The sequence below is a fragment of the Plectropomus leopardus genome, chromosome 22 (genome assembly GCF_008729295.1).
Source record: "Plectropomus leopardus isolate mb chromosome 22, YSFRI_Pleo_2.0, whole genome shotgun sequence".
Lineage (NCBI taxonomy): Eukaryota > Metazoa > Chordata > Actinopteri > Perciformes > Serranidae > Plectropomus > Plectropomus leopardus.
In genome coordinates, this window is record NC_056484.1 from 13,851,272 (window position 1) to 13,877,784 (window position 26,513).

The 26,513-nt window shown below is 40.1% G+C and overlaps 3 protein-coding genes across 4 annotated transcripts; 2 read left to right on the forward strand and 1 right to left on the reverse strand.

The window, feature by feature from the left end:
* Nucleotides 1-1,891: 1,891 nt before the first annotated feature.
* asb15b (ankyrin repeat and SOCS box containing 15b) lies at nucleotides 1,892-8,432 on the reverse strand. Its single transcript, XM_042511363.1, has 14 exons — nucleotides 8,361-8,432; nucleotides 7,963-8,074; nucleotides 7,658-7,710; nucleotides 7,362-7,493; nucleotides 7,060-7,224; nucleotides 6,479-6,585; nucleotides 6,250-6,388; nucleotides 5,957-6,128; nucleotides 5,383-5,543; nucleotides 4,878-5,022; nucleotides 3,898-4,053; nucleotides 3,223-3,325; nucleotides 2,940-3,093; nucleotides 1,892-2,847 (listed from the first exon to the last, which is right to left on the reverse strand). The coding sequence occupies exons 1-14, from the start codon at nucleotides 8,374-8,376 to the stop codon at nucleotides 2,678-2,680; spliced, it is 1,785 nt and encodes a 594-aa protein (XP_042367297.1). The 5' UTR covers nucleotides 8,377-8,432; the 3' UTR covers nucleotides 1,892-2,677.
* LOC121961390 (kit ligand-like) lies at nucleotides 7,121-16,724 on the forward strand. Of its 2 annotated transcripts, XM_042511366.1 has the most exons (8): nucleotides 7,121-7,207; nucleotides 8,210-8,277; nucleotides 11,543-11,650; nucleotides 11,772-11,828; nucleotides 11,913-12,071; nucleotides 12,218-12,377; nucleotides 12,760-12,859; nucleotides 14,914-16,724. In XM_042511366.1, exons 2-7 carry the CDS (start codon nucleotides 8,266-8,268, stop codon nucleotides 12,849-12,851), a joined length of 588 nt encoding a protein of 195 aa, XP_042367300.1. In that variant the 5' UTR covers nucleotides 7,121-7,207; nucleotides 8,210-8,265; the 3' UTR covers nucleotides 12,852-12,859; nucleotides 14,914-16,724. The 2 variants fall into 2 exon arrangements, with proteins under 2 accessions (XP_042367300.1, XP_042367298.1); XM_042511364.1 differs by lacking the exons at nucleotides 7,121-7,207; nucleotides 8,210-8,277 and adding an exon at nucleotides 9,577-9,702.
* Nucleotides 16,725-17,624: 900 nt separating this feature from the next.
* si:dkey-14d8.1 (zinc finger protein 629) lies at nucleotides 17,625-26,224 on the forward strand. Its single transcript, XM_042511382.1, has 7 exons — nucleotides 17,625-17,805; nucleotides 19,996-20,204; nucleotides 21,738-21,830; nucleotides 21,919-22,011; nucleotides 22,219-22,329; nucleotides 23,929-24,052; nucleotides 24,156-26,224. Exons 1-7 carry the CDS (start codon nucleotides 17,781-17,783, stop codon nucleotides 25,826-25,828), a joined length of 2,328 nt encoding a protein of 775 aa, XP_042367316.1. The 5' UTR covers nucleotides 17,625-17,780; the 3' UTR covers nucleotides 25,829-26,224.
* Nucleotides 26,225-26,513: the final 289 nt, after the last annotated feature.

A 26,513-nucleotide genomic window follows, 5' to 3' on the forward strand; every position in this document is an offset into this window, starting at 1 on the left:
ACCCAATGGAACAGAACGAAAGATAAACAGAGATAATGTATCTCTCACACAACGTCGCAGGCTCGATCTCTGCATGACTGTTGTTATTGTCAGTTGATCTGCATGGCTTTAAAACTCTCACAACATGGCAGAGGTACATATAGAGGGACAAAGACGGTAGCTTAGAGCTGAAAGGTTTATGGCTGTGACTTTTGTTGCAACACATAAAGGTTGTGTGACTTGTGGACTAAGGCATGGGCTGAGATAAGAAGAGTTTTTCTGTTTGATTAGTCTCACGCTTTGTCTGACTTAACGTAACTAGATTTTGACATAAGATTTATAAACGAACACTTATGTACACTTGTAATGTGTATAAGAATTATCTTAATCAATCTTATTTGGTTTTTAGCCATGCGTCATAGTGAGGATATTAGCATGCTGCCATTCAACCAAATAAGATTGATTAAGATAATTCTTATACACATTACAAGTGTACATAAGTGTTCGTTGTTTTGGTGTGAGCTGAGTGTTAGAGATATTGGCTGTAGAGATATCCGCCTTCTCTTCAATATAATGGCACGAGATGGCACTTGGCTTGTGATGCTTTAAGCACCCCCCCCCCCCCCCCCCCAAAAAAAAAAAATTTAAATTGCAAATGTGAAAAACTCAGAATCAATGTCTTTTTCTAGAAATCATGACCCTTTATATTAGCAGTTTCATCTCGGAACAAATTGTATCACAAGTGCTGGATGGTTAAAGACAACCTGCTGTCATTTAAAATAGAAATTATACAAAAGAACTTCTCAGAAACGTCATTGGCAATAATAGGTTTCGAAACATCTTAATTTAAAATCAGTCTTTACCAATATGCAAATTGGCCATTTTTACATTTTTAACCTCCAAGACAAACGTACATCTCTATATAAACATGTTCATCAGTATTTTTTTTACTTTTTTCATCTTCAGCTTATCAAAAATACCACAAAATACTACCACAGTCACAGTCCTCTTCATACTGGACACACGTGGATGCATCTACTGCTAGCTCACCTTGTACCACTGAGCTTCCTAAATTTACAGCTCAGCCACCATTAATGTTTACATCTCACTGTCACAAGCCTCTCGTCCAAGAGTAAATGCAGGCTTCCTTCTGTGTGGTGATATGGTTGGCGGGTGTAGTTCAGTAGAAAGAACGTAGATTGATAAATAGCACTATAGGTAAGAGGAAAAATATGTATTTTTGATTTGTGGGTGAACTGTCCCTTTAAAGTACAGACTCATAGAGCTGCTTTTGTGACTGTGGACTCTTGTTTAAAGGCTTCCACTTTTGACCTTTCAAATGAATAACAAAATGTGGGACCAGAATGATGTCAATAGACTAGTGTGCAGTAATACAAGAGGAAAAGTTGTTGCATCACAGGATTTGCTCTCTAAAGTAGCTTGACCTCAGTAGTAAGTTAATTGTTGTTTTTATTCTTTCTTTTTTTTTTGTGGTGTTTTTATTTTTCTCTTTTTTAGAGCCGATTTACTCAAATGGAAGTCATAGCATGCAAACCTACTGTGAGGCTACGCTTGTATCTCTCACACTCCCACATACAAACACATCAGCAGATCATCATCAGCGTAATAATCTTTCAGTCTGGCGCAGAGAACGTAATGAAAAAGGACAGGAATTACGTTGATATTATCAAAGGCTTGTAAACAGCTCATAGGTCTGGCTGTGCTAATCTGCTGTTGAGTGACAAGTTGCGGTTACACGCTCAGTCAGGCTCAGCCTACAAGTTTAACGCACAAAGAGAAGAAAAACACTTTCAGTTTTTCAGTTATGGTCAGTCAACACTGCATTCAAATCCAAAACATTCTCACAGGTTGCAAAACCTTTTTAAACTGTAATTGTTTATTACAAAAAAAATCTAACAAATCAATGTTTTATTAAAGCAACATTACTATTTTCCAAACCTGATATTTAGTATACAGTATATGGACACTTAAAAGCAGCACAAAGTGAGAGTACTGTTTTCCACCCACACAGGTGTTTTCACTCAGCCTGCATGATCAGACCTCTTCTGAGGACGTTGATTGACATTTCTCTCACAATCTGTTGCACCTTAGGGCGGGGACAGCTCACACTTAAATCATTCTGAGTGGCTGATGTAGTTTGGTGACTTCAAAGAAATCTGTGCCAAATTTCTCCCTGAGCAGAGGTCTAATTAGCGAGAAATGAAAACACTTGTGTGGGTGTACGGCGCATTTAGGAGCTGAGAGACATCTATAGGAGATGCAAACAGAAAGACAGCAGCAGGGCAACACAGAAATTGTCGGTTTTTGTGCAAAATATAACGTAGTGCATCTGTTCAGGGGTAAACTAGAATGGATTTCATTGCTTACTGTTCCAATATTTATTAGAAAAAGGAGCTCGAACGTGATATGTCAATGCAAACTAATCAGACTCCATAGAGAAAACAGGAATTTCAATTTAAAGCCTGCGAGGAAATTTTCATCTTATTTTGTCTAATCCAAAAGACGGTCACAGTGACACACCACAAGGCACTCTAACTCATAACATACAAAACATAAATAAAATACAAAAGCACTTTAAAAGAAGAAAATATATTCCAATTTGGCTAGAGTTACCAAGCGAGAATGTCTGGTGTTTTTTATTAGTGTGTCATTCACACAGGTTTAAATAAAGTGTGTTTCACGTAGAGGGCAGGTCACCATACGGGTCGTACTCTCTGTAGGTCAAGTACTTCTTTAGTCTCGGAGGATAAGGGACAGCAGCCACAGCTTTCGGGTCATTCAGTGTCTTGAGGCTCATGTGATCTCTGATTACTAGTCGACACAAGTGCTGCAGAGACCGTGGCTTGCCTGCAAACACAAAGTTACATAAAACATTCCTAAATATCCAGTGGGCCTATTATCATGGATATTTTTTAAAGTATAAAATAATCTGGTTTTACTCAGTATGTCAGATATCTCATCCCACTCCGGTCTCTTCTGCAGGATGCGTCTGAGGGTGGGACAGATGCTGATGTTGCCGACGTAGTCCAGGAGCATCCTTACAATACTGCCAAGCAGATGTGTGAGCCACGACACCGATACAAACTCACAGAACTGAAGGAGAAAAAAGTCAGTGATGTAATTTATTGTATTATGTTTAGCTAATTGGCCCACAGATTGGACACTTGGTGATCTGACTGTATGATTATCACAGAGTCTACAGCAGTATAAAAGACTCTTAACTGAGATGACGCCAGGTTGCCTGTAAATCTGGTAGGCTTGGTTATGGAGGTCAGTCCAGCTGCTATCAATTTCTTCATTGTAACCATGGCAACAATGGAAACACCTATCACAGACAGTGTTGCAGAGATGAAATGTTAAAGTGTCATGGAATGCAACCTTAAATAGAAATTTAACCCTCTGAAACCTGGATCGACATCATTTTTCTTGTGCTCCCTTCAGACGCCTTACACAAGTATTCAAACCTTTGAACCTGGAGAACATTGGTTTTCCATTTTCCAAAAAAAAACATAGGGGGAAAAAAGGCAATGGGCAACTTGGTAAGAAATGTTTCGCAAATTGGAAGAAATTGGTAGATTTAGAAAAAAAAACTTTTTAAAAAAGAAAAAAGCTCTAACTATGAACTATAGCTACATTTATAATTGCCATAATTACATATTTTAAATTCAGGTACAGAAAATTCTTAGAATTTTTAAGCACTTTTTTTAGGTTTTTTCCTTTTTTAACTGTATTTTTTGTGTGTAATTTTTTGTCACAATCTTTTGTTATTTTTTGGGTAATTTCTTCTTATGTTGCTCTTTGCTCTCTCCCCATATTTTTAAAGGAATTTACACCAATTTGTTTCGGTCTCAAAGGGTTAAATCATCTTTAACAATTTGTTACAGTCGGTGGATGCACCTGTAAGCTTGATATCCGTTGTTGAGCAGCAGTCGCAGCATGACAGGGTCCCTCAGGCTGTACTGCAGGGCCGTGGGGAACAGTGTGTCGCTGAGCACTCTGAAGTAACAGTTGACCTCTGCTCCGTACGACAGCAACAGCTGCACCAGCTCATACCTGGAAAACAGGACCATAATCGCATAATAACATGGATGGGTGCTTTTCAATCTACACCTTCTGCAACCCACCCCTCTCAACGGGTCTGAGGGGGGTATACAGTATACATATATACTGTTATATACACTTATACTATACATTTATAGAAACTTAACAGCTAAACTGACCATTTTAGAGCATTTCAAACAACCCCAGCCACCTCTGCTTAAAAGGAAAAAGACTTTGTGGTTTTTGTCTCTTTGTCGTCATTCTGTGTCTCTGTGTGGTAATTTATGTCATTTTTGGTCATTGTGTATTTATTTGTAGCCAATTTATGTTTCTTTTTGGTAGTTTTGTGTCCCGTTGTAGTCATTGTGTGTCTCTTTCAGATTATTTTGTGTTGCTTTTGGTTATTTTGTGTGTATGTCTCTGTGGTTATTTTTTGTGTCTTTGTAGTATTCTGAGTCTCTGTGAGTCAACTTTGAAATTTTCCAACTTTGAAACTTTATGTCTCATTTTTTGTCTCTTTATGGTTGTGTTGTGTCTCTTTGAGATAATTTTGTGGGTTGTTTGTCATTGTGTGTCACTTTGTAATCATTTTATCTTTCTCTAGTTGTTATGTGTCTCTCTGTTGTTATTTTGTGTCTCTTCATAGTTTTTGTATTTTTGTGTCTGTCACTTTTTGTAGTTATTTTTTGTGTCTTTGCAGTTCTTTTGCATCTCTTTGTCTTCTTTTTGTGCTTCTTCATGGTCGTTTATAATCTTGTTTTGGTCATTTTATGTTCATTTGACATTTTGCAGGAGAAAGTTATAATGTATAAGAAGTCACACATATGTACACACACCTCTCTGCTCGTATAGCCACCAGGATGCATCGTAGTGGGTCCAGTTCAGTTCTCGCTCCAGCTGCCAATAATATCTCAGAACAGGTCAAATCCCCGTTGGAAACAGCAAAGAACAGAGGAGTCCTCCTGAGGTCTCCATAGTTTTCTGCAACAAGATTTACATTTTATCAGGGGTCAGTTAAGAAATTAAGAAAGGACTTTTCTCTGACACTTGATGGACTGTGTCATTGGTTTGCATGTAGTTTTGCTTTTTATTTACAAGAGGCATTTATAAAATAACAGTTTTGAGAAAGCTGTTTGTTTCCGTTTCTCACAATATAGCAGGAAAATCAACTTACAGATATATAAAAATTTAAAAAATGAGGTAGTGAAAGGATCGTAGTGTACAATTAGCCAGAGGCTATTTTCTGTGGTGCATTTAGGGTGAGTTTATGATCTAAGACTGACAAGACAGGCTGTTTTTGAGCATGTGTGAGAGAGAGTTTAGCACCTAGCTGTGCCCTACCGGAGATATGTGTGCCTAGCAAGGCATTGACATCATATCCTTTCTGAAGAAGCAGCTCCAGACACTCAACCTGTCCCCCGTCAGCTGCTGAGTGGACGGGGTTCTGGCCTGAGAGACGGATAGCTCTCTTTGTGGTGATGGGAATGAGAGTCCTCAGGACTCTACAGAGAGTGGGTGGATGGGAGGGAGGAGGCAAACAGCAACAGAGTGAGGGACAGAAACAGTGAAAAACAAATGCAAAAAGGAGAAAACAGGACACAGAGCAAAACTTTCATTAGATTGTGGTGTGAGCTGCAGTTGTGTTCAGCGAGAGAACTGAAAAACAGCGATAAACAGAAGGCTCTTTGTGGAGATGATCACAGTGAAAACACTGCAGAGTTGTGAGGTGCAGAGAGAGACATGTTGCAGTTTGATTAATTGGGCTGCAAAGTGGGAGGAAAAGAATGTTAATTTGTCCTGTAATTTTCTTTCTGTCTGGAAGCAGATTATCTGTCAAAACTCAGATACATTCTCATGAGAATATTGCCATTTCTAGTGCTTCCAGATGAGTGGGTGCTCTTCAAGGCCAGCTCACAGTATGTATCCCTCATATGCAGCTCTGTGGATGGGCAGCTGGAAGGCGTAGCTGGCTACATTGGGGTTGGCTCCGTGCTGCAGGAGCAGCTGAACGCAGTCCAGGTTTCCAGACCCAGATGCATCATATAGGACTGTGTCTCCATTGCTGGCCTGGGCGTTCACATCACCACCTAGTGGAGCACAGCGACAAATACAACAAGGGCTGATGAATGAAAAAAGTAGGTATGTGGTTTCATTCAACACATAAACATGACATATGTGAAGTATTACATGGTATTTTGGGTGTTTTACCATGCTGTATGAGTATTTCCAAAGCTTCAGCATTGCCAAATTCAGCTGCGATCCCAAGAGGTGTCACCCCGTGCCCGTCTCTGGCAGTTACTTTCGCTCCGTGTCGAAGCAGCAGCATCAGAATAGCTGGACAGCCCACCTGGTGCAAGAGATAAAGGGCAAGGAAATTAAGAGAAAATGCAATATTTGGCCTGATTCTATCAGCAAGTTTCAATGTGATGCTGTTCACCTTTGCAGCTTCATGGGTGGCTGTCCACTTAGTGAGACACACCTGCTCCACAAAGGCTCCACCCATGATGAGGGTGACAACCATGTCGTATGATTTCTGTCTCACCGCTACAATATGTAGAAAATACAAGGTGATATGATAAAAAGCCATTGCGATGCAGGATTAATTTGTCATGAGGGAGTTAATATGAATAAATAATGATGTTTTAATAAGATTGCTGCCATGCTAGCAGCTCTGTGAGGATGCATTTAGAAACAGCAGTGCTTTAAGCTAAAAGCTAATGAAAACTGCCAACCTAATTGCAAGAACACATGTTGGTGTTGTATGTTTTTGCAAACCGTGAGTGTGTTACATTAATAAGTTTCATATGTAGAGGAAATGTTGAAACTTTATGTTTCAATTTTATGTTGTGATAATGCTTTGGTTTATAGGTGGTTAAGTTTAGGAATAAAAAAACGTTTAATTAGCATATCATGTTTTGGCCCAAAATATCTTGTTATGTCATTAAAACAGGGTCGGGATTCTCTCAAACCCACATTTTTATGTGTCTATCTCTAACAGCGATCTTTTTCATCTGTTACCTATCAGCAGAGGAGACTCGTTCCTGCTGTTGGTGTTGTGTGGTGAAGCTCCGTGCTGCAGCAGCATCTTAACGTTTTCCACCAGGCCGGCCTCTGCTGCCAGAGTCAGAGACGTGTCCCCGTCTTCTGTCTTCTCCTCCAGAGTCAGGTCTGTGGATGTTGATACTGCCCACAAAAAGTAACAGTAACAGTTTGATAAAGTTAAAAAATATACACACTATGACTACATAAATGGTTTAATCACATTACAGATGTAGGATGCTCTTTCGTGTAGACGTTAGCCTGTTGCTCTGAGCTCTCACCCTGCAGCACCACATATAGGATCTCTGGCTGTGACTGCACAGCTGCTGCGTGCAGAGGCAGCAGGCCCCCGCCGTCGCTCTCTCTGAAGGCTGACACACAACCTGACAGCTCCTGCAGAGCATGCACATCACCTGTGGAGACACAACCAAGACCCGTGCAGGAGTCAACACACAAGCAAACAGATTTATGCAATGAGTACAGAGAGAGTGCACACAGACACAAACCCAAAAACAAATGCTTGCATTTTTGTACAACTAGAACTGCTCAGTGATTTAGATTGTATTAGGAAGATAACCTTTGTGAATGGCCATCATTATCTTCATAAAGTCGTCACTGTTTGATTCCTTCCTAATGAACCAAAGGAGAAAAGTGGGTCAATGAAAGATTTCACTCTGGAAACTCAATGACAGAACTTCAAAGTCAGTGTGCGAATTGATTACCCTTTTACTGTTTAATTCAGGATTTCCTGTGACTTTAAAATCTAAAAATCTTTTGTGGAATGTCCTTTCTACCCAATCAATAAATTAGTAATAATAGATGTACTTTAATAGGCAGTGCAACACATAACCCTTTTAGTGAAAGCATTTGGGACTCTCTCACCTGTTTGTTTGTGTTGAACATGGCAGCTTGTTGCCATCTTGAATGCTCTCTCGAATGGCAAACTCAATGAGTTCCTCAGTTATGTCTTCCCGCTCATCCAAGTCATCCATTTCTATATCAATGGATACAATGAGAATTTCATAGTCATAAAAAAAAGACTTCTGCACAAATTTAAATGATGTGCTGGTAACTTATAACGTGTTAAAGTGACATCTGTGTGTATTTTCTGCTTTGTCCTCGGCTGCAGGCATGCAACTTGTTTATCAGTAGAGGGCTGCTGGCACAGTATCGCCCCGACTTCTAATGGTGTCACGTGTAAGTACATTAGTGGGAATTTGTCACATTTCACACAGCACCACGTTTTGCATTTTTGGGTTAGTCGTATCAGTCTGTCTCACCTGTTGATCTGAACATGTGCTTTGGAGCACTCCAGCTTGCAGCCCGTGTGTTTTTGTTTTGCAGGGTCCTAAGCCGTCTGGGTTATATTTAGATGTGACCTGTTCTAGACGACCTGACTCAGCTCACAGTGCCTGTTGCGTTTTCACTTCCAAAGTACTCCTTTCCCCGATTGCTTCACTGTGACTTTACTCAAATCAGGTCATATGGTCACATGTTAGTAACACTAGTTTCAGCACATTACATTTACAAAATATTCTTACTATTGTTATTGGGTTTTTTTTACGTGCAATCTTTATTTTTATTTTTCAATCCAGTGTACAAATACAACTTATCCTACCCCGTCCTCCCTCCCCATCCGGTGTGGCTTTATAAAAAGAAAATATATTGAAAAATAAATGAATAAAATAACAAACACATGCATTAATCCTCAGTACAGATGCAAACTTTAAAGAAAGTAAAAACAAGCCACCTGACAGGTCTTGTGATTCAAGTGTTTCTACCTTCCCAAATTCGACAACACTGTACTAGAATTGCTACAAATTTGAACCCCATTTATCCTCCTCAAATGATACATACAGATCCTTATGCCAAAATACTCTTACTATTGGTACGTTTCTATTTTCTAACAAACAGTTATCTCAAAGGCTATTCAGAATTTCAAGCACATTGCACTTTTTGTGAATGGCATTGATCTGATAATGGAAATCACTAAAGGATATTGACTTTTACTTCCTCAGTATGTCATAAGAGAATTATGCAACTTTGCTTTCCACCCATTAACACACTCAACACACAAGCAATTCAATAACGGCAAACATGTATTTGTGTAAAGAAGCATAGGATTCAAGTGTTTCCACCTTCCCAAATTTGACAACACTGTACTAGGATTGCTACAAATTTGAACCCCATTTATCCTCCTCAAACGATACATACAGATCCTTGTGCCAAAATACTCTTACTATTGGTACATTTCTATTTTCCAACAAACAGTTATCTCAAAAGCTATTCAGAATTTCAAGCACATTGCACCCTCTAGAGAACAAGCGCCCACTTTCTCTTGACGAACAAATTGATCCGTGGGAGTTTATGGAAAAAGTCTCAGACAGCGTCAGTGTGTGACACAGTGACTCAGCCTGTAGGCGGCCTCTCCACCGCGTCAAAAAGACTTCACCAATCTGTCTGGAGGGAAAGCAGCAGTCTGCCAGCCCCTCTTCAAGTTTCACTACACGCTCGGACATCACTCACATACACACAATGAGCTCTGTCTTTGAACTGAAAACACTTTGATTTCATGCACTGGATAAAAGCAGCCACGGATTCTTGCTCCATATGAGGAAGACAGTAAGTAATTTCTTTGCTTTTATACACTAGTTGTGTGTGGTAAGTGTATAGACTGACACACTGTAGTTGTGCTTGTTAAATAGCAAAATATTTGTATTTAAAGTAAAAAATTATCACATTGTTTGTATAGTCTTTGTGCCTTTTCAGCTTTATTATTGCAATGAAATACAATTGTTTGACATCGGATCTATCCAAATGAAATTTAGCCAATTTAATTTCTGGAGACTTTGATTCATTTTTTTAATAGTGAAAAAAGTACACAAATTGTTGACTAAAAGTGTAAATACAGTTAAATAATATTTCTGTAGCATTTAAAAATAGAGTTGAGTATGAAAAATTAAGTACTCATAATTAAGGATACATTCTTCATGAGTTACATCATTGTTGCATTAACTAAGGGTTATATTAATGTGTTAAGAGGTCGACTGTAAGTGCTCCTTGTCCGCTGGAGCTGCAGCCTTGTAAAAGGGGGAGTGAAATCGAAGGGCACATGGACGCTGTTTGCCTTCACTCAGTATATGAAGTGATCGAGATGCTCAAGTGCTCATGGTGTGCATGCACGTCTTTCTGCTGCTAAGCATTTTACCAGAATGAAGATTCCTTACCACATTCCTGCCCATCCCCCTGGCAACTTTGACCTCGTTTCTTATTTTGCATCTAAAATCATATCTCTTTAGTGTGAGTTGTGGTCATTACAGCCACTTATCACCACTGGGAAACTGGCCATGTGCTGAAACGGGGTTAAAGTGGATCCTTTTTATTATGACTTCAGGGGTAAATGCATCCAGTGTCCAGAGAGTTTGGGTTGAGGCCATAAGTCATAGGTGAATCTTTCAGAAGGGGCGCAGGGAATACGCCCCCCTCATTATTTAGAACATGAAATTTTATACCACAAATTGATCCAGAAAAGGCACCGATCGGTGCGTAAAAATTTGCTAGAATGCAGGAAATGAAGTGTGTGATGCTCAAAAATGTGTTGGCGGAGAACGCCCCATTTCATATGTGCATGCCCCCCCCCCCCCCCCCCCCCCCCCCCCCCCCCCCCCCATATTGAAACAAGCCCTACGCCCCTGGTTAGGGCTGCAACTAAGCATTTTTTTCCTATTGACCCTCATATTTTTGCTTTGATTAATTATTTATTTTTTAAAAAAATGTAAATATTCACATTTGTTGAGTTGAAATACCATTTATTTGGCATTTTTTGCTTAAAAAAAAAACGATCAAAAGTTACAGCTGATCAAAATAGCTGTAGTATTTTGTTGTTTTACTAATCAAGTAGTCAATTAAGGATTGCAGCTCGTCTTTGGATAAAAACTGGAGGACATTTGATATAATGAGTAGAAAATGTTTTTCTTTTTAAAGAAAGTCAGCTGCATCCTTGGTAACAAAGTAAAACAAAGCAAAATACTACATTAAATTGGATCCTTATTTTAAACAACTATAACAAATAACAAACAATAAGACAATACAGGATGTGTGAAAAGCTTTGCTTTTTTGTCAAGTGTTTTTGGGGTGGGAGGTTGGTTGTCTATGTCACCTATAGGAAAATCCGGTACTTTCTATGCATGTTTAGAAACAAAAATCAGGACCCCCACCCCTACCTTGCATCAGAAAATGCGGGTGGAGAAAGTGAAAGATACGATCCTGGTACTACTGAGCAGACTGTGGGCGTCAAGTGTGGTTTCATGGGTCAGCCTCCAGGTGTGAAAGTGTTACTGGATTAATGTAAATTAGGATTATGCTGAAACACATTAAAGCATCCTCAGTTAAATAGCAGTTAAACATTTTTTATTATAAATATGCTGTATCATTAGTTTTTCTTGTTTTTCTGTCTTTTTAGATCTTGAAAGCACCTTGTCTCCTCTTGAGTCTATTCACAAATTTGAATCTCTGCTCCGGAAAATTTGGGACACCGATAACTGATGATGTGAGCAAGCTGTCATTATTGGTGAGAGTTGCTACAGGCTTGATACATATCACAGTCACACAGTCACATATCACATCCATATGTTAACATATCACTGATATTATGTTACAAAATCTTTCTCTGTCATTATCTCCATATATAGAAGCAGAATATCCCCTCTGATTATGAGATTCCTGTTAGTTACATTCCCAAAGAAGTGGTACGTATGAAGACGTGAAAGCAGAATTAATGTGATTTCATTTTGAGCAAAGGATGATCTTTCCTTTGATGCCTCCGTCTCCAGGCTGGCACGTGCTGGGTGGTGTTGAATATCTATCCTTTGGAGCAAAGTCTTCGAAAGCTTGCCAGCATGTTTGGTGCCATCTCCTCCAACAAAGAAAACATCCTTGTCTTCATTGCGATGCTGAAGAGTTTACGCTTCACTTTTGACCATGAGGAACTGGTAAATAATCACGATGAATTGTGCAAACAAGCACTCAGCAATAAGGAGGAGTGTGTAATATTTTTGTTTTGACTTTCAGAGACTGTTTTGCACATTTAATTGCATAATTGAGTTATTTCGGGATTGCTTGTTGTCTGATTCCCCAGGAAACGGCGATGCAAGTCTTCCAGTGTCACTATCAGGAAGGGAGCTTAATGTCAGGTCGTTACTTTGACTACATCAAAGACATCTTACATGCCGCCTCTCAAGGAACATCCGGCTTCTCGTGCAAGCCACCACCGTGTTTTAATCCACAACAGACACCAGGTACAGTCATTCATATTTAATTTTTAATGGTTGCCTCAACAACTAAGGCAGCTTAGTGGCCTACTAGTGGGCAGATATTGATTTGGGGTCAAGGACACACAGCTGAGGATAGGAACCAGATATGTAACGTTGAATGCAGCCAATATGAGTAATTAAAGTATTATATGAGCATTAAATGTGAATATAATGCAGCTAGGTCTTGTTAGAGTAGTTCTAAGGCCTTGACATCTCAAAAGGGAACCAAAGTGAGTGTTTTTGAGTGACAGAACAACCAGAATCCTTACTACTTGTTCCATAAATAAAGACCAAGAGGATTGGCATATCAGATTTCTAAGCCGTAACTGTAGTCTGGAAATTTTTCAATAATATTTCTTTCTTCCAGGAGGTCAGGAGGAGGGCCGTGAGTACAGCTGGTCGAAGAGAACTCCCTTGCTTCTGGCTCTCATCCCTTCACAGCTTGTGTTGTTATCGTAGTGTGGATGGTAAGAAATTGAACCAAGAGAGACGTATTTGTAAAAATGATCATTGAGCAGGCCGAATGGTCATAGTTTTGCTGTTTTCTGAATTTTTTAACCTCAAATTTTAATTTGTTCAATATCAATCAATCAGTCAATCAGACTTTATTTGTATAGTACATTTCATACAAACAGACTGTGACATAAAGTGCTCTTTAAGGTAAAACCAATGAAGACTTAACCTTAAGTGAAGAAACACCAGAGGCAGAATTAAACCTATAAATAGAAAGATATTTTTAAAAAAAGTAAATAAACAAATAAATAGATAAAATGGTAGTAGTAGTAATAAAAGATAAAAAGTAATATACTTAAGCTGTAAATAAGAGTTAAATGGGCAAGATAATGAAGTAAAATAATAAATAAATATGATAAAATGATATATGAAGTAGGTAAACTGTGAAACAGACTAAAATGTATTTAAAGAATAGTCAATAGATAAATAAGTAAAGTTCAATTAAAATCCAAATTAAAAAGGTATTGAATATGAAGTTGATGTTATGCTGAGTAATGGTTTTGGATGGGAGCACCATCTTGTCAGGATCGTGCTGTACTATCTGCAACGTAATCTGAGAAACAAATCCCCATAAATAACATACAGCCTGGTTATACATGTTATTTACATGCGTTTCAGTGATCCAAAAACAGGTGAACAGCTGAGAGACATCGCCATTCACTCCTGTTCCCACAACATTGCCTAACATTACCTTCAAGTTGTGATAATGTTTTAAAGAAAACACTTAAATCTAATGTTCAAAAAACGTTTTAAGGATGTTTGTCATTTCAAATAATGTTCCTATAAGGTTAAATACTGACTAAGACGTAATGTTACAACTGCAACATTTGAGAGGTCATACGTTCTTTTATAAAATGTTGCCACAATGTTACATGAGAACAAAGGAAAGTGGTTTCAAAGTAAAATTCAGAACATATTATTGAGGCCTGAGATTTATTAAGATAAAATGTAATGTGATACGTTAACACTAAAAAACATTTTAACATTGTGATGATGTTTATCGAGAATGTTACCCAAACTTAAAGAAGAACGTTCTGGGAACTAAAAGAAAACTTGCAGCTGAAAACCTTACTAAAACATTGCATTGATTGCATTGTACTGTTCTCACAACGTTTTTAAATTGCTTGCTGAGTATAATGCATTTTAGATTTTATTTCGACCTACGTGACTTACGTTAGAAGGTCAAAGGGCCCTGCGCTCAGTTATTGCATCCAAACTTTCGCTACCTGCTCGATAGTCAACTTAGCAGTTGTGCCTCATTAACCAATAATAATCGGAATCGTTATTGGCCCTGAAAAAACATTTTTGGTCGACCCCTAACAAAGCTGCCGGCATGACTGCAGACGTTTGTTTAAAATTTTTTATTTTATACAATTTCCGGCTGTTGTAAAAGCTCCTTTTGGCTCCTTTATTGAGTATATTGGAAAGAGTTATCACTCCATTCAGGCAGATAATTGCATTTATGTTTAAAAGGGCACTACTGTCAAACTCAAAAGGCGTACCACAATGAGCACTTATTGCCCTTTCTGAGACTTTTAGCACGGCCTTCCGGCTCTTCAAGAATGAAAAATTCAGCTGGGAGCCATTTCACAATTAGTTATTCAGAGGGAATGATATCTTGGGTGTACTGTATATTACAGATTGCATTTACTTGAAAATGCACTGGTTCTCCTGGGTTTTGTAATATTATGAGGATCCTAAGAGCCCCCATCTAAAAATACCGTCCTTGATTGTAAATGTTCCATCAGCTTTATTGTCTCTTGTGCCTTTTGGTTTCTGCGGGTCATCCTGAAGCTCACATGATAATGTGCCTTCATTTTCTTGACCACTTCCAGGAAGTCAATTCTTGTAAAGTTAACAAGTGCTCATTAAATATTCAGCAGTACTTTGAGGCTCCGTTATGACCTAATGTAATGATTTCCGCTTTGGAAATGCATCTGTCACAGAGGACAGAATACAAGAACACTGTTCAGAGTGTGACTTTCTGTTTTCTTTTTTTTATTTTTAGGTCAAGTCTAGGAGGGTTTTACCAGCATGCAGCACTGAAAATAGCCAAATGGCACCTTCTGACATGATCCCAACTGTGTCTATCTCCATCCCACTCCAAACACTCACCCACGCTGCTGACACTCAGCCAGTGGGGGAGGCGATCCCTGAACATGAGAGCGGATGAAGCACGATTAATAGAAAAGGGAAATGTGGACCGCAGTATAACTCTCCAGGTTGTTCTGTCAGTGGCTGCTGGATAGACGAGTGTTTGTCTGACACTCTTCTTCTGCTTTCACTCATCTGAGCGCACGGACCCGCGCTAGGAGAGAAAACTCACCTGATTTGGAGGCAGGTGTGTCACAAAATCCCCCCTAGCACGTAACCATCCACAGAGCCTTTTTGGGGACCAGAGGAAGAACTCACTACACAATGGCTTGTTATTTGCCAAAATGGCTGGTGAAGTACATTAATTGTCTCGTCTTGGCTGGTGTTTCACAGCACTTGGCCGGCCCTCTCTGAGCAGACCAAGTTTTTTTTTTCATTCCTGCCACTCTGAGCTGTTGCCATTCAGGGTGTTGCTATGCGATCAAATGTATCGCTGGAGCCTCTAAATGATATTACACTGTTTTGGAAGACGTCATTTCACTCTGCGATGGACCTCCTGTCATCAGTTTGTCAGCTGTGCCCTGCTGGTTACAGAGAGCGTCCTCTCACTGCTGTCAGTCAACACACTGAATCTCAGCCTGCATATATGCAAAGAAGTACATTGATATCAATATTGCCTTTTGTTAAAGCATCATTGTGCAAGTGCATCTACTGCAGCTTGTCTTGTGCTTGTTGTTGACGTTATTCTGATGTGTGATCTGTCACAAATTGCAAACCTGCTAGTCACAAACAACACGCCGAGCGCTTCAACAAGCGTCCTACTTTGTGTATCAAAGATCTGACCAGATGGCAGATAGCCATCGCCAGAGGCACTTTGAATCCCGTCATTGTGTTTCAAAGCTGTTGCCCAGTGATCTATAGCTGCTGCTCGGCCACAGTGAGTGTGTTTTTAATGCCTTATTCACTGAGTCAATCATGTTCAGTCATGAGAACATGACTCCCCGAGTGTGAGCGCTCTTGTGCTGTATGTGTCAGAGCGAGGGAGCGAGAGACAGGACAGGCAGGACGAGGGAAAGTGAGGGAGATAGGGGTAGATAGATGGATGGACGGATGAGCTCAGTGAGAAGCATAAGGAAGGCTTGTTCTCGCCACAAAAGAACTGGCCGTAGGCTGGAGGAAATGCCAGTTACAAACACGACTGATGTCGGCAGATCCCCTATGAATCAACAGGCGAAGAATCTTTCCAGACCACAGACTATTTAGCCTCATCTGCAGCGGATGGTTAGTATTTCAATAACAGTTTTCGGTATTCAAATGATTTACTTCCTCAGCATACCAATAAAATATGGGAATGCACACCTTTATTAAAATATTTTCACATTGTAGACACAAACAACTACTTAGGTATATAATTGTCTGTCTGGTGACCAACTTTTACCGTTTTTACATTTTTGTGATAATGTGCGTTTGTATTGAATGTGAGACATTTAAGTTATTTTGTTATAAGATAAACCACTTACAAAATGAAATGAACTTTTTTGTACAATTGCAATGTTGCAAATGAAAAATAGATGAATTTAAGTCATGCATGTACGGAGGGTAGACAAAATACTGTAAACAAGTTGGGAAAACATAACAAAGTAATTAAATTGTCATTGCAAAGCACACTGCAGCAGCAGTTATTGTATATGAAATGTTGATGTAATTTTCTTTAGCCACTGCAAATCGCCCATGAGATATACATACATACATATATATGTGTGTGTGTGTGTGTGTGTGTGTGTGTATTGCTACATCTTATTATTGTTGTTGGCAAAACAGTTCACCTAACATGGATAAGGGGCTTGATGAAAATCCTCCATTCTGGGTTTTTGAGGGGACATATTTGGACTTACTCATACAGGTCTCAGAGCAGACGTCATACATTCATGTAAAACGACTACTAGTCAATATACTCAGGCCTACCAAACCTTCAATGTCATTTCAAAGATTCAATTCATGATGATTTGATGCATTTTGTCAATGTCATGGTTATTGGTTGCACGGATAATGAATAGCATCAATAAAATGTTTTAGTGCTCTGTGTTTGTTATGCAACAGAAGGAGCTTTTAAGTTGGATTTTGATATTCTGTAACTCGGGTAATGTTTTTATCGGACGTTTGACTCCAGTTTTACTGTCTTTTATTTTTAGGGTCTGTTTGTTATTTATGAGAGGGGTGGTGGTTGTGCAAAATGGGGAAAGAATGTCAAAAAAAATGTAAGCACTGGAGAAGGACTTCTGGTTTCTATTTTATTTTCAGGGAGGAACATAAATTTTCTTATGGCTGTATGTTTTTATTAATTCAAAAATACCCATCTGAACCCCAAAACCCACTGGCAGCCATGTTTTTATAAAATCACAAAAATACACCATGTATCATAGCAAGAAACTGTGAATGCAGAAATTATGGTGACAATGTCCTTATTTAAAAACATTATAAACTTAGTCATAAGAACCATAACAATTCAGTGTCTTGCTGCTTTTCTGTTATTTGGGCTCCGTAACAGCTCACAGAGACCGTGCTCTTATTTTGTATAGTAACATCCGCCGGAAACTCTCCGACTTTTGTTTTGGAAAGCGGCTATCCTGCGGTCGCCATGATTCTTCCTGGCTTGACTGTCAGGGGAAAGACGGTTAAATACTTTTAAAGGTTATATTTCTGGGTAAAGCGCAACATTGCCAGCCTATCCGTGTTTTCGGTTGATTAATTTATGAATTAGCGACGCAGACTGGGCGCGAAATGGAGAAACGGTCTGACACCACAGGTAAGTTGCAAAGCTAACGTTAGCAAGCTAACAGTAGCTGCCGCCGAAAGCCGTGCTCAGAAAACGAGGTTCAACGAAAGCCATCTGTTGCCGCAAACTGGCTGTTTGCTTTATAATCGCAGGTCAACGTGCATATGGCAAAGTCTGTTTGATTATTTTTGGCGTTGTAAGGTGGTAAGCTAGCTAGACAGCCTCAGTAGGAACTGTCCAGGCTGCTTGATTTCAAATTAAACCATCCTTCCCTCCGGATGTCCTGATCGGCAGCTGCATCGTGTCACATCAGCTATGATCGTCCTGATAAGCGACAAATACAGCCCAAACCAAGTACCGAAAGTTTGAGTCTAACTCGGATGCAGTTTGCCGCTCATTTTCTCTTCACGACTGCACATGCACACGCAAACGTGCACACTTGCAACCCCTTTGCAGGTTATCTGCAGCGATCAAAGCATGTGTCAGCACTGCAGCGCCCCCTATAGCAGCTCCCCGCTCCACCTGCAGAGCCTCTTCTGCTTTTGGTAATGCAAGTTTGTACTGAACACACACACACACACACACACACACATTTTAGGGACTGTTCGTAACATCCGAGAGAGGAGGGGGTGGTGCAAAACCAGGAAGGTACTTAAAAGTAATTTTTAAGCGCTGGAGAGGGAGCTATGTTTTTCGATTTGGTTGAGAGGAGGGATATTCAACCTTAAATGGACATATTTTGTACATTTGTTTATAAATCAGGTTTCTCACGGTCATGAAAAACTTGGAAAAGTCATTGAATTTCATTATCACATTTCCCAGGCCCTGAAAAGTTCTGGGATAAGTAAAAATAATTTGACATTTTGGAAAAGTCATTAAATTATTAACCTTTAAAAACCTGACCAAATTGGCTTCATTTTTCTTCAGAAATTGGAATAAGGCAAGGAGCAACTCAGTAGAAGAAATGTCCCAAAATTAGTAAAATGTGCAAGAACACAAATACATATAATTATGCTATTAAAAAAGTCACATCCCAGCCACCCCACTACTCTGCTGAATAAAGTACAATACCTTACAAACCCTGTGGTCCTTATCATTATCACTGATAAAGGCTCAGATTTGTGTTATTCCTGAAGGGCAATTAGGGTAGTTAACACTGAGAAAAAACTGAAACACAAAGTATAAAAACACGTCATAGTACAGGGTTCCTTTAAAGTTTTAAAAAGCATCAAATTCTTTAAAGAAAAAAATAGGGCTCTAATTGGTATTCAGCTTTCTTAAATCAATTGCTTAAAGTCTTAAAAATATAGGATGCAGAATGTAATCAATTTTTTAAAAAATTCAAAACAATGGGATGTTCTCTGATATTAAAGTGTTAAAAAAAACACAAATTTACTGTCAGAAAGTCAGGTGATGTCCGGGAGTAAGACGTATTGGATGAATGAAAGGAAACCGGGGTTCCTCCTCTGACGTTGCATCATGAAATGTCAAAAAAAGTTTTGACATCTAATTATATTATTGTTAAATAATTGAATAAATTCATTTTCTTAAACTCATGATGAGAATCCAAGCAGTGGAATATCACATGCAGAGTGAGAAACACAAAATCACCAAGAAAACTGACCAGAAATGCCAAATATATTAATAACATAATAACATAATCATAACATAACATAACATAATATAATAACATAATCCACTTCTGTTGGCAAACCAAATAGATAATTATATGATAATACAATATGTTCATTTTCTTCCATGCTTCAATCTAATTTTTTTACTGAAAGAGTCACATCATAAAATGCATGTTTTTTGTCGCAATAACCATTTGGGATAAATCCAACTGTGCATCTTCAATTTTGAAGAGTAGTACAATGGTCCTAAACTTAATTCCAAATGGCATTTAAAAAAAGTCTTAAATCTACCTTTCCTTAAGCTGCAGGAACCCTGGAGACTGGGGCTTGTGTTTCGCGTGAATCAATGTTGGTTTATTTTTTTTAGTCGTAGACTTATTTTTAGTTTTTAAGATGTATAAAGCTGCTGAATGCACACTGAGTATTTGAACTTAAGCCCCGGCGGGTTCGGTTAACTTCGAGCTTGAATAAACAACCTTGAAAACAGTGACATCAAACACTCCTGCATAAAATCAAGCCAGCTATATCCTCAAACATGTTGAGTTTTATTTCACACTGAATCTAAATTCTGCTATTTTTCGCACAGGTGTTGGAGGTCCCCTTCCCCTGTCCTCCCTCCGCTTGCTGTCTTCCCCTCTGCAGCTGACGTACTCGTACATATGGCAGGTCATCCGGCAGAGAAACGTCAAGCACTACGGGAAAGTAGAGGAGTTTGTGACCATGGTGACGCAGACGGTTCCTGAGCTCATAAGCTTCAAGCAGACCGCCCAACTCGTCTTGGGGTTGAGAGCAAGGGTGAGACTTTGTGTGTGTGCAGCAGAATGCCATTTTATTGTAACAGCAGATATAAAACACGCAATGTAGTTGCCACATACCTCCATCACACTGATGCTGCGTGCCCTCCAGGCTCCTCAAAGGGCATCTGGTTAATAAGATTTGCCTCTCGCGGTTGCTAGACATCAAAGTGGATGTTCACACAGCATAATGTTGATGAAGTCCATGTGTTTCCTATTACAAACCACACACATCAAGAGCATAAAAAGCATTTTCGGCTATGGGTTCCATCTCACACACGGAGCATTTAGTTCGCTGAATTATTGCTTTCTGAACTGTCATCTTTGATATTGTGTTTGAAAAAGAAACAATAAGGGATGCCGCAGTCTTGAAGGAAACCCTCTCTTTTGAAAGTATCCTCTAGTGTTTGTTGCTTCAGTGCAGCTGTTACCTGAGGGAACTGTATTCTGCTAAAGGTTTATATTTGATTTTTGTACATCCTTCGCACCGATTAAGTCAGGCAAGGCAAGTTTATTTCTATAACACCTTATACACAAATGATATTTAGAGTGCTCTACAGTCAAAAGATTAAAAAGAAGAAGAATAATGAAATAAAATAAAGTTGAAGAATAAAAACAAGATGCATGTTTTATAATAGAACAGCCAAATTTCAAAACTAATTGATGAAAAAAATAAAAGTACCCCAAAAATTGATTAATAAAAATCTGCGGAGAGGAGAACAGTCGTACGCTTTCTTTCAAAAATGGCTATAGTGAATAAAAGCAGTTTCACCACATTTGAATTTAACACGGACAACCACTAACGGAGCAGTCCCTGTAGATCTGAGGGCCCTACCGAGCTCAACAAACCCGGCCTCGACCACTGAGTGGCGGTCGGCGCAGGGCGCTGCACCCCACAGCTTAGCATTAAAAGGCTGTATAGAGCGGTTGATATTAAATTGTGTTTTAGCCACTGAAAGGCTACCAAAAAAAAAACCTTGAATACAATATCAGTCTAAGTGGACGCTGTATTGATTGTTTTCAACGTAAAGTGCCGTTTCTGTCAGATCACGTAACAGCCATTAACAGCATTTAATAACTGACTGGCAGAGGGTGAGAAATGTAGTGACAAAGGAAAAGACTGACGGTGAAGTAAAGCAGTGAAAATCCTCTAAATGTCGAGTCCACTTCAACTGATGCAGATTTTTAAGGTAGGCCTTTTATAAACTGGCTAAAATACGCTTTGAACCCAACTCCTGCGGGGTGCACGCCCCGTCTGTTTCTGCAAACCGCCACTTTATGTTACACACTGATTATACATATGTATCTCATATAGCCTTACTAAAAAAATCCACAACTATTCGTTTAAGTACGTAAACAAGATAAATTAAGGGTCTCATACTGTGTTTTATATTGGTTTATATGGTATGAAGTGTTGTGCTGCCCCTGCTCTCTCTCTCACACACACACACACACACACACACACACAGATACACACACACGCAGCATTTGCTTTGTTTCATGTATGACTAAACCGTGTTGTCTTGTACTGTAGATCATTTTGGATTTGCTTCACAAAGACGGTCCACCAGATTCCAGGGCTATTCAAACTCTCATCAACAAGCTGAAGGTGTCGGCATCTTCAGGGGTAAGAATGGGAGGTTTTCAACATTGCATGTGTTGAATCTTAATACGTGAAGTTATCCTGAGTTGCAGTATTTTTGTCTGTGTTATAGAAGGACTCAGAGGTGGAGAAATCTCAAACGAACTTCATGGTGCTGGTCCAGAATCTGCTTAAAAACCCTGCTGAGAGGAAGCGCTTCTTCCAGGTATCCACATCTGTTTTAATATGGTGTTGGACAATCGGTTGTCTACACACACACACACACACACATACAGCCATTTTCAGTTTTAAATGCGTGCTGGCAGCTAAATTTTTGTAATATTATAACATTGCCTCTGCATTCGATTCTCCCCTTTTCAATAATGTGTTTGGCCCTCGCTGTTTCGACTCAAACATTTTTGCCTCTCTGCAGGAAGTGTTCCCCATTCATTACGGCTCAAAGTTTGATACAGCACTGCAGGCTCTGACTGCAGGTCTCGTGTGCAAGCTGGAGCAGCTCCTTCCTGTACCAAATCTCTCTCAGGTACGCACATGTACTATCATTGCATTTTGGCTTTTACTCTGGTCACAGAACAGTAGGCTACTGATCGAAGACAGGAAGTTCTTTTTGTGTTGGGTCTCGGATTTAAACCGGATTCAGTGTCAAAATGCTGGAGAAAGGCTGAGAGTTTCCCCCAGCTTCATGGGTGTTTTGCAGTTGATCTTTATGGAAAGGCCATAAGCAAAATCTCTCTATAGATTATCAACAATATACACAGTAGCTGGACACATTTCAAGAATGTCGGCAAAAGTCAGCAAATTATGTAACGTGTATTTCCAGATGCTTTATGGGTTGTTGGAATGAAGCATCAAACCAATTTTACAATGGAGATTTAGGTAAAAATAGAAATAGCGCTAAATTCAATGCGAAGTCTCTCTGACTGTCCAGGCATTTAAGGCCTAACTTTACAATATTTTATACAGTGTACTTTAGGAAATTTAAAAATGGATGGTATGTATGGGTCTGATCATGAAGATCAGTATCCTGGCCTATCAGGGCATTTTTAACTGATTGGTATCGGCTATACTGAGTTATTTAGAGCTCAGCTCGATTCTTTGTTTTACTCGCAGAGCTGTGTTTTTTTTAATCGCGAAGCTTTCATGCACAGCAGATGAAGTCTCGCCTTCATCAACTCTCCACTGTCTGTCTCTCCTCAGCTCTGCGGAGCTCCCACATGTGAGAGCAGCCTGCGGCAAACACCGCACATCATGAACGACAACAAAATGCAGTATCAGACTGTTTATTCACGTTACTTCCATAAATCACGAGCACTCGCTTAATTTCAGTTCAGTGTGAGAATGTCATGCATTTTGAAGTTATCAGCGGTGCGTGGTGTTTTATCAATTTAGAGAGATTACAACCACACCTAACATGCCACTGCAAGTGCAATCAAAAAGAGTGGCTAATGTAATCTGTGCATGACACATAACAATGTTATTTGTCCGTTTTATATTTTATGTTTACTTTAACGGCCATGCACTAGTAGGAAAATGGCTTGAACAGACGTTACAGACTGTTGTTACAGTCTATAAATTGTTTCGGTTATTTTCCTTGCCTCACACTGATGCAAGAAATATTAATGACACAAGTTTTCTGTATTTATTTTATACATCTTTCATATTAATTATGCAATAAAAATGTTATAATATCAAATTTAATTAGTTGTAAGATTAATTTAAAAAAAAAAAAAAAAACAGTAACAAAAAACTTTTAAGTGCAGCCCTTATATACATTGGATTGATTTTGATAACTTGCACTTACTAAAAGTGCACCTAAGCGCTGTGCAGCTGTATTATCTAGAAAAACTGAAGTATCGGACTGAGACTCAGATACTGATACTCAATATTAAATGACTAAATGACTTAAAATTATATTGCTATTAAATGTCGCTTTTGCCGCAACCTAGGTCAGTTGTTAGAAGCAGCTTTATGAAACAGCAGGAGAAAGCCTTCTGAGGCGACAATGTAGAAGATATTTGATATGAGACCATGAAGACATCAACACATGATTGAAACTAAGAGGTAAAAAAAAACATCACTGTTGACTCCCTCAGTGCTTCCATTTCCTTCCTGTCTACCTCAGCTTGGTGCCATGATCTCAGCAGACCCCGCGGTCCTGGAGGCATGTGGAGGCTTCATACCCAACTCCGGAGACCTGAAGACTCTCCTCCTGCACCAGCAGGCCAAGGGACTCCTCGGAGTTAAAGGTATACTGAAGGTTGTTTGTATGTACATGTTGTGAAACACAGAAAGAAAAGACGAATAGATAAAGTGAAAATGAGTTTGACAAAGGCTTCTCCACTTGTGCAGCAACCATCTCGTCCTCAGTGGGTGACTGTGTGTTCACTTCACTCGCCTTCCGGCCTAAACCAGCAGAGCCGCCGGCACCACCACCAGAATCACCAAAGCCATTAGAGGTCACCGCTAACCAAACAAGCCCAGCCTCCCTCAGTGACGCTGAAGACTTGGGAGTGATGTCAGACGACTCTGATGGCCCGGCAGCTACTGAACCGCAGGGCAGAGGGCAAATTAAACCAGCTGATGGCAGTGCTGAAAAGGAAAAGAGTGTCACAGCAACTCCTCAGAGGGAGAAACTGGCGCCGGAGAAGAGTAGCACACAGGAGCAGCCTGCCACAAATCTACGAAGAGGAGGGGATGATGCAGCGCCAGAAGCACCAAGTAAACCAGAACCACAGCAGCTTCCCTTAAAGTCTATTCCTTTCCGAGTCGTTCAAATGCCTGTCAAATCTGCTTCCAGCTTACAGAACGCTGGAGCAAAAGACGGCCAAAAGCCGCAGACTCAGAGAGTCACATTGCATCAGTGGGTGTCACAGATTGCCACTAACTCGCTCTCACTCCCAGCCCTGCCACCACTTCCTCCCGCCAGGTTGAGTGCGGGGGATTACTCGAAGCCAAGCATACGAAGAAAAAAGCAAATCCGGCCTCCTGCTGACAGATTCACTTGCCCCGTGTGCGACAAGACCTTCCCTTACCAGTCCAAGTTAATCGACCACGAGCGCATTCACACGGGAGAGAAGCCATTCGTGTGCTCGGCGTGCAACAAAAGCTTCCGAACACAGGCGTTCCTCAACAACCACCTGAAGACCCACAGCACCATGCGGCCTTACGCCTGCGGCCAGTGTGGGAAATGTTTCGTCAAACTTCAGAGCTTGACGAAGCACATGCTGGCCCACAGCGGCCAAAAGCCCTTCTACTGCAACATCTGCAACAAGGGCTTCACGCAGTCCACCTACTTCAAAAGACACATGGAGTGTCACACGAGTCAGATGACCTTCCCGTGCAAACACTGCAACAAAAGCTTCCCAACGGCCTTCAAGCTGTCGAACCACGAGCGCTGGCACACCAGAGATCGCCCTCACATGTGCGAGCGCTGCGGGAAGAGGTTCCTCGTTCCCAGCTTGTTGAAGAGACACATGGGGTACCACATCGGCGACCGCCAGTATCTCTGCTCGCAGTGCGGGAAGACCTTCGTGTATTTGTCCGACCTGAAGAGGCACCAGCAGGACCACGTGCCAAAAGCAAAGATCCCGTGCCCCGTTTGCCAGAAGAAGTTCTCCAGCAAGTACTGCCTGAGGGTTCACCTCCGGATCCACACCAGAGAGAGGCCCTACAGGTGCTCCATATGCGAGAAGACCTTCACCCAGGTCGGGAATCTGAAAGTGCACATCAGGTTACACACCAACGAGCGCCCATTCAGCTGCGACGTGTGCGGCAAGACCTACAAGCTGGCGTCCCATCTGAACGTCCACAAAAGGACTCACACGTGCAAGAAGCCCTGGACGTGCGACACGTGCGGAAAGGGGTTCTCCGTCCCCGGGCTTTTGAAGAAGCACGAGCAGCTGCATACGAGGGAGGCTAACCCTGACTTCTCCGGTAAACGGAGACACAGGGGGAAGCACAAGAAGCACTCCCTCAAGAGGAAGTATGATGAGGAAGACGAGGGTAGTGGCGACGAGTATTAATCAAGGAAACATTTTGTATAAAATAAGGATGCTCCGATTAGGGCCGATTACTGATACTAAAACTAGCTAATTCAGATAGCTACTGCATATGTAACTCTTTGAACCATGTAACTTTCTAGATTTGTTAGCTTGTGGTGGAGATCAGGTCATCACGATGGTTTTGGTTGTGAAATCACATTTGGAATAATGTTCGGATATTTTTTTTCTGATCATGGAATTTAAATTTGAGTTAAAACGTGACTTGATGATTGGTGACCGGCTCCAGTCTTGGCTCCAGCTAGGACATCTTAACTAATAAAGCCTGTTGTTTTACTGTACATCAGTGCTGTTTTTCTATATAGTCAGGTGATGTGACAAAATTACACTGTGAAATCTGACAAGTTGATCTTACTTTTAAAAGTCGAGGAAACTGATTCCCTTGAAAAATGTAAGTGAATATAATCTTAATCTTAATTTATGTTTACTTTATATCAAATTGTTTAGTTTACTTGAAATTTAGTTAGATTTACTTAACTCTGTGAAGTTGTTGCAACTTAAGAATTACATATTTAATTGAATCAATTTAAGTTTTAAAAGCTTCAGTAAAACAAGTTTACCAAGCTATATATCTCTGTTCTGCTAGTTGCAAACTAGTCAGTCATATTTGCATTTTCATAAACGTGTTAAGAAACTTGCAGAACTGCAG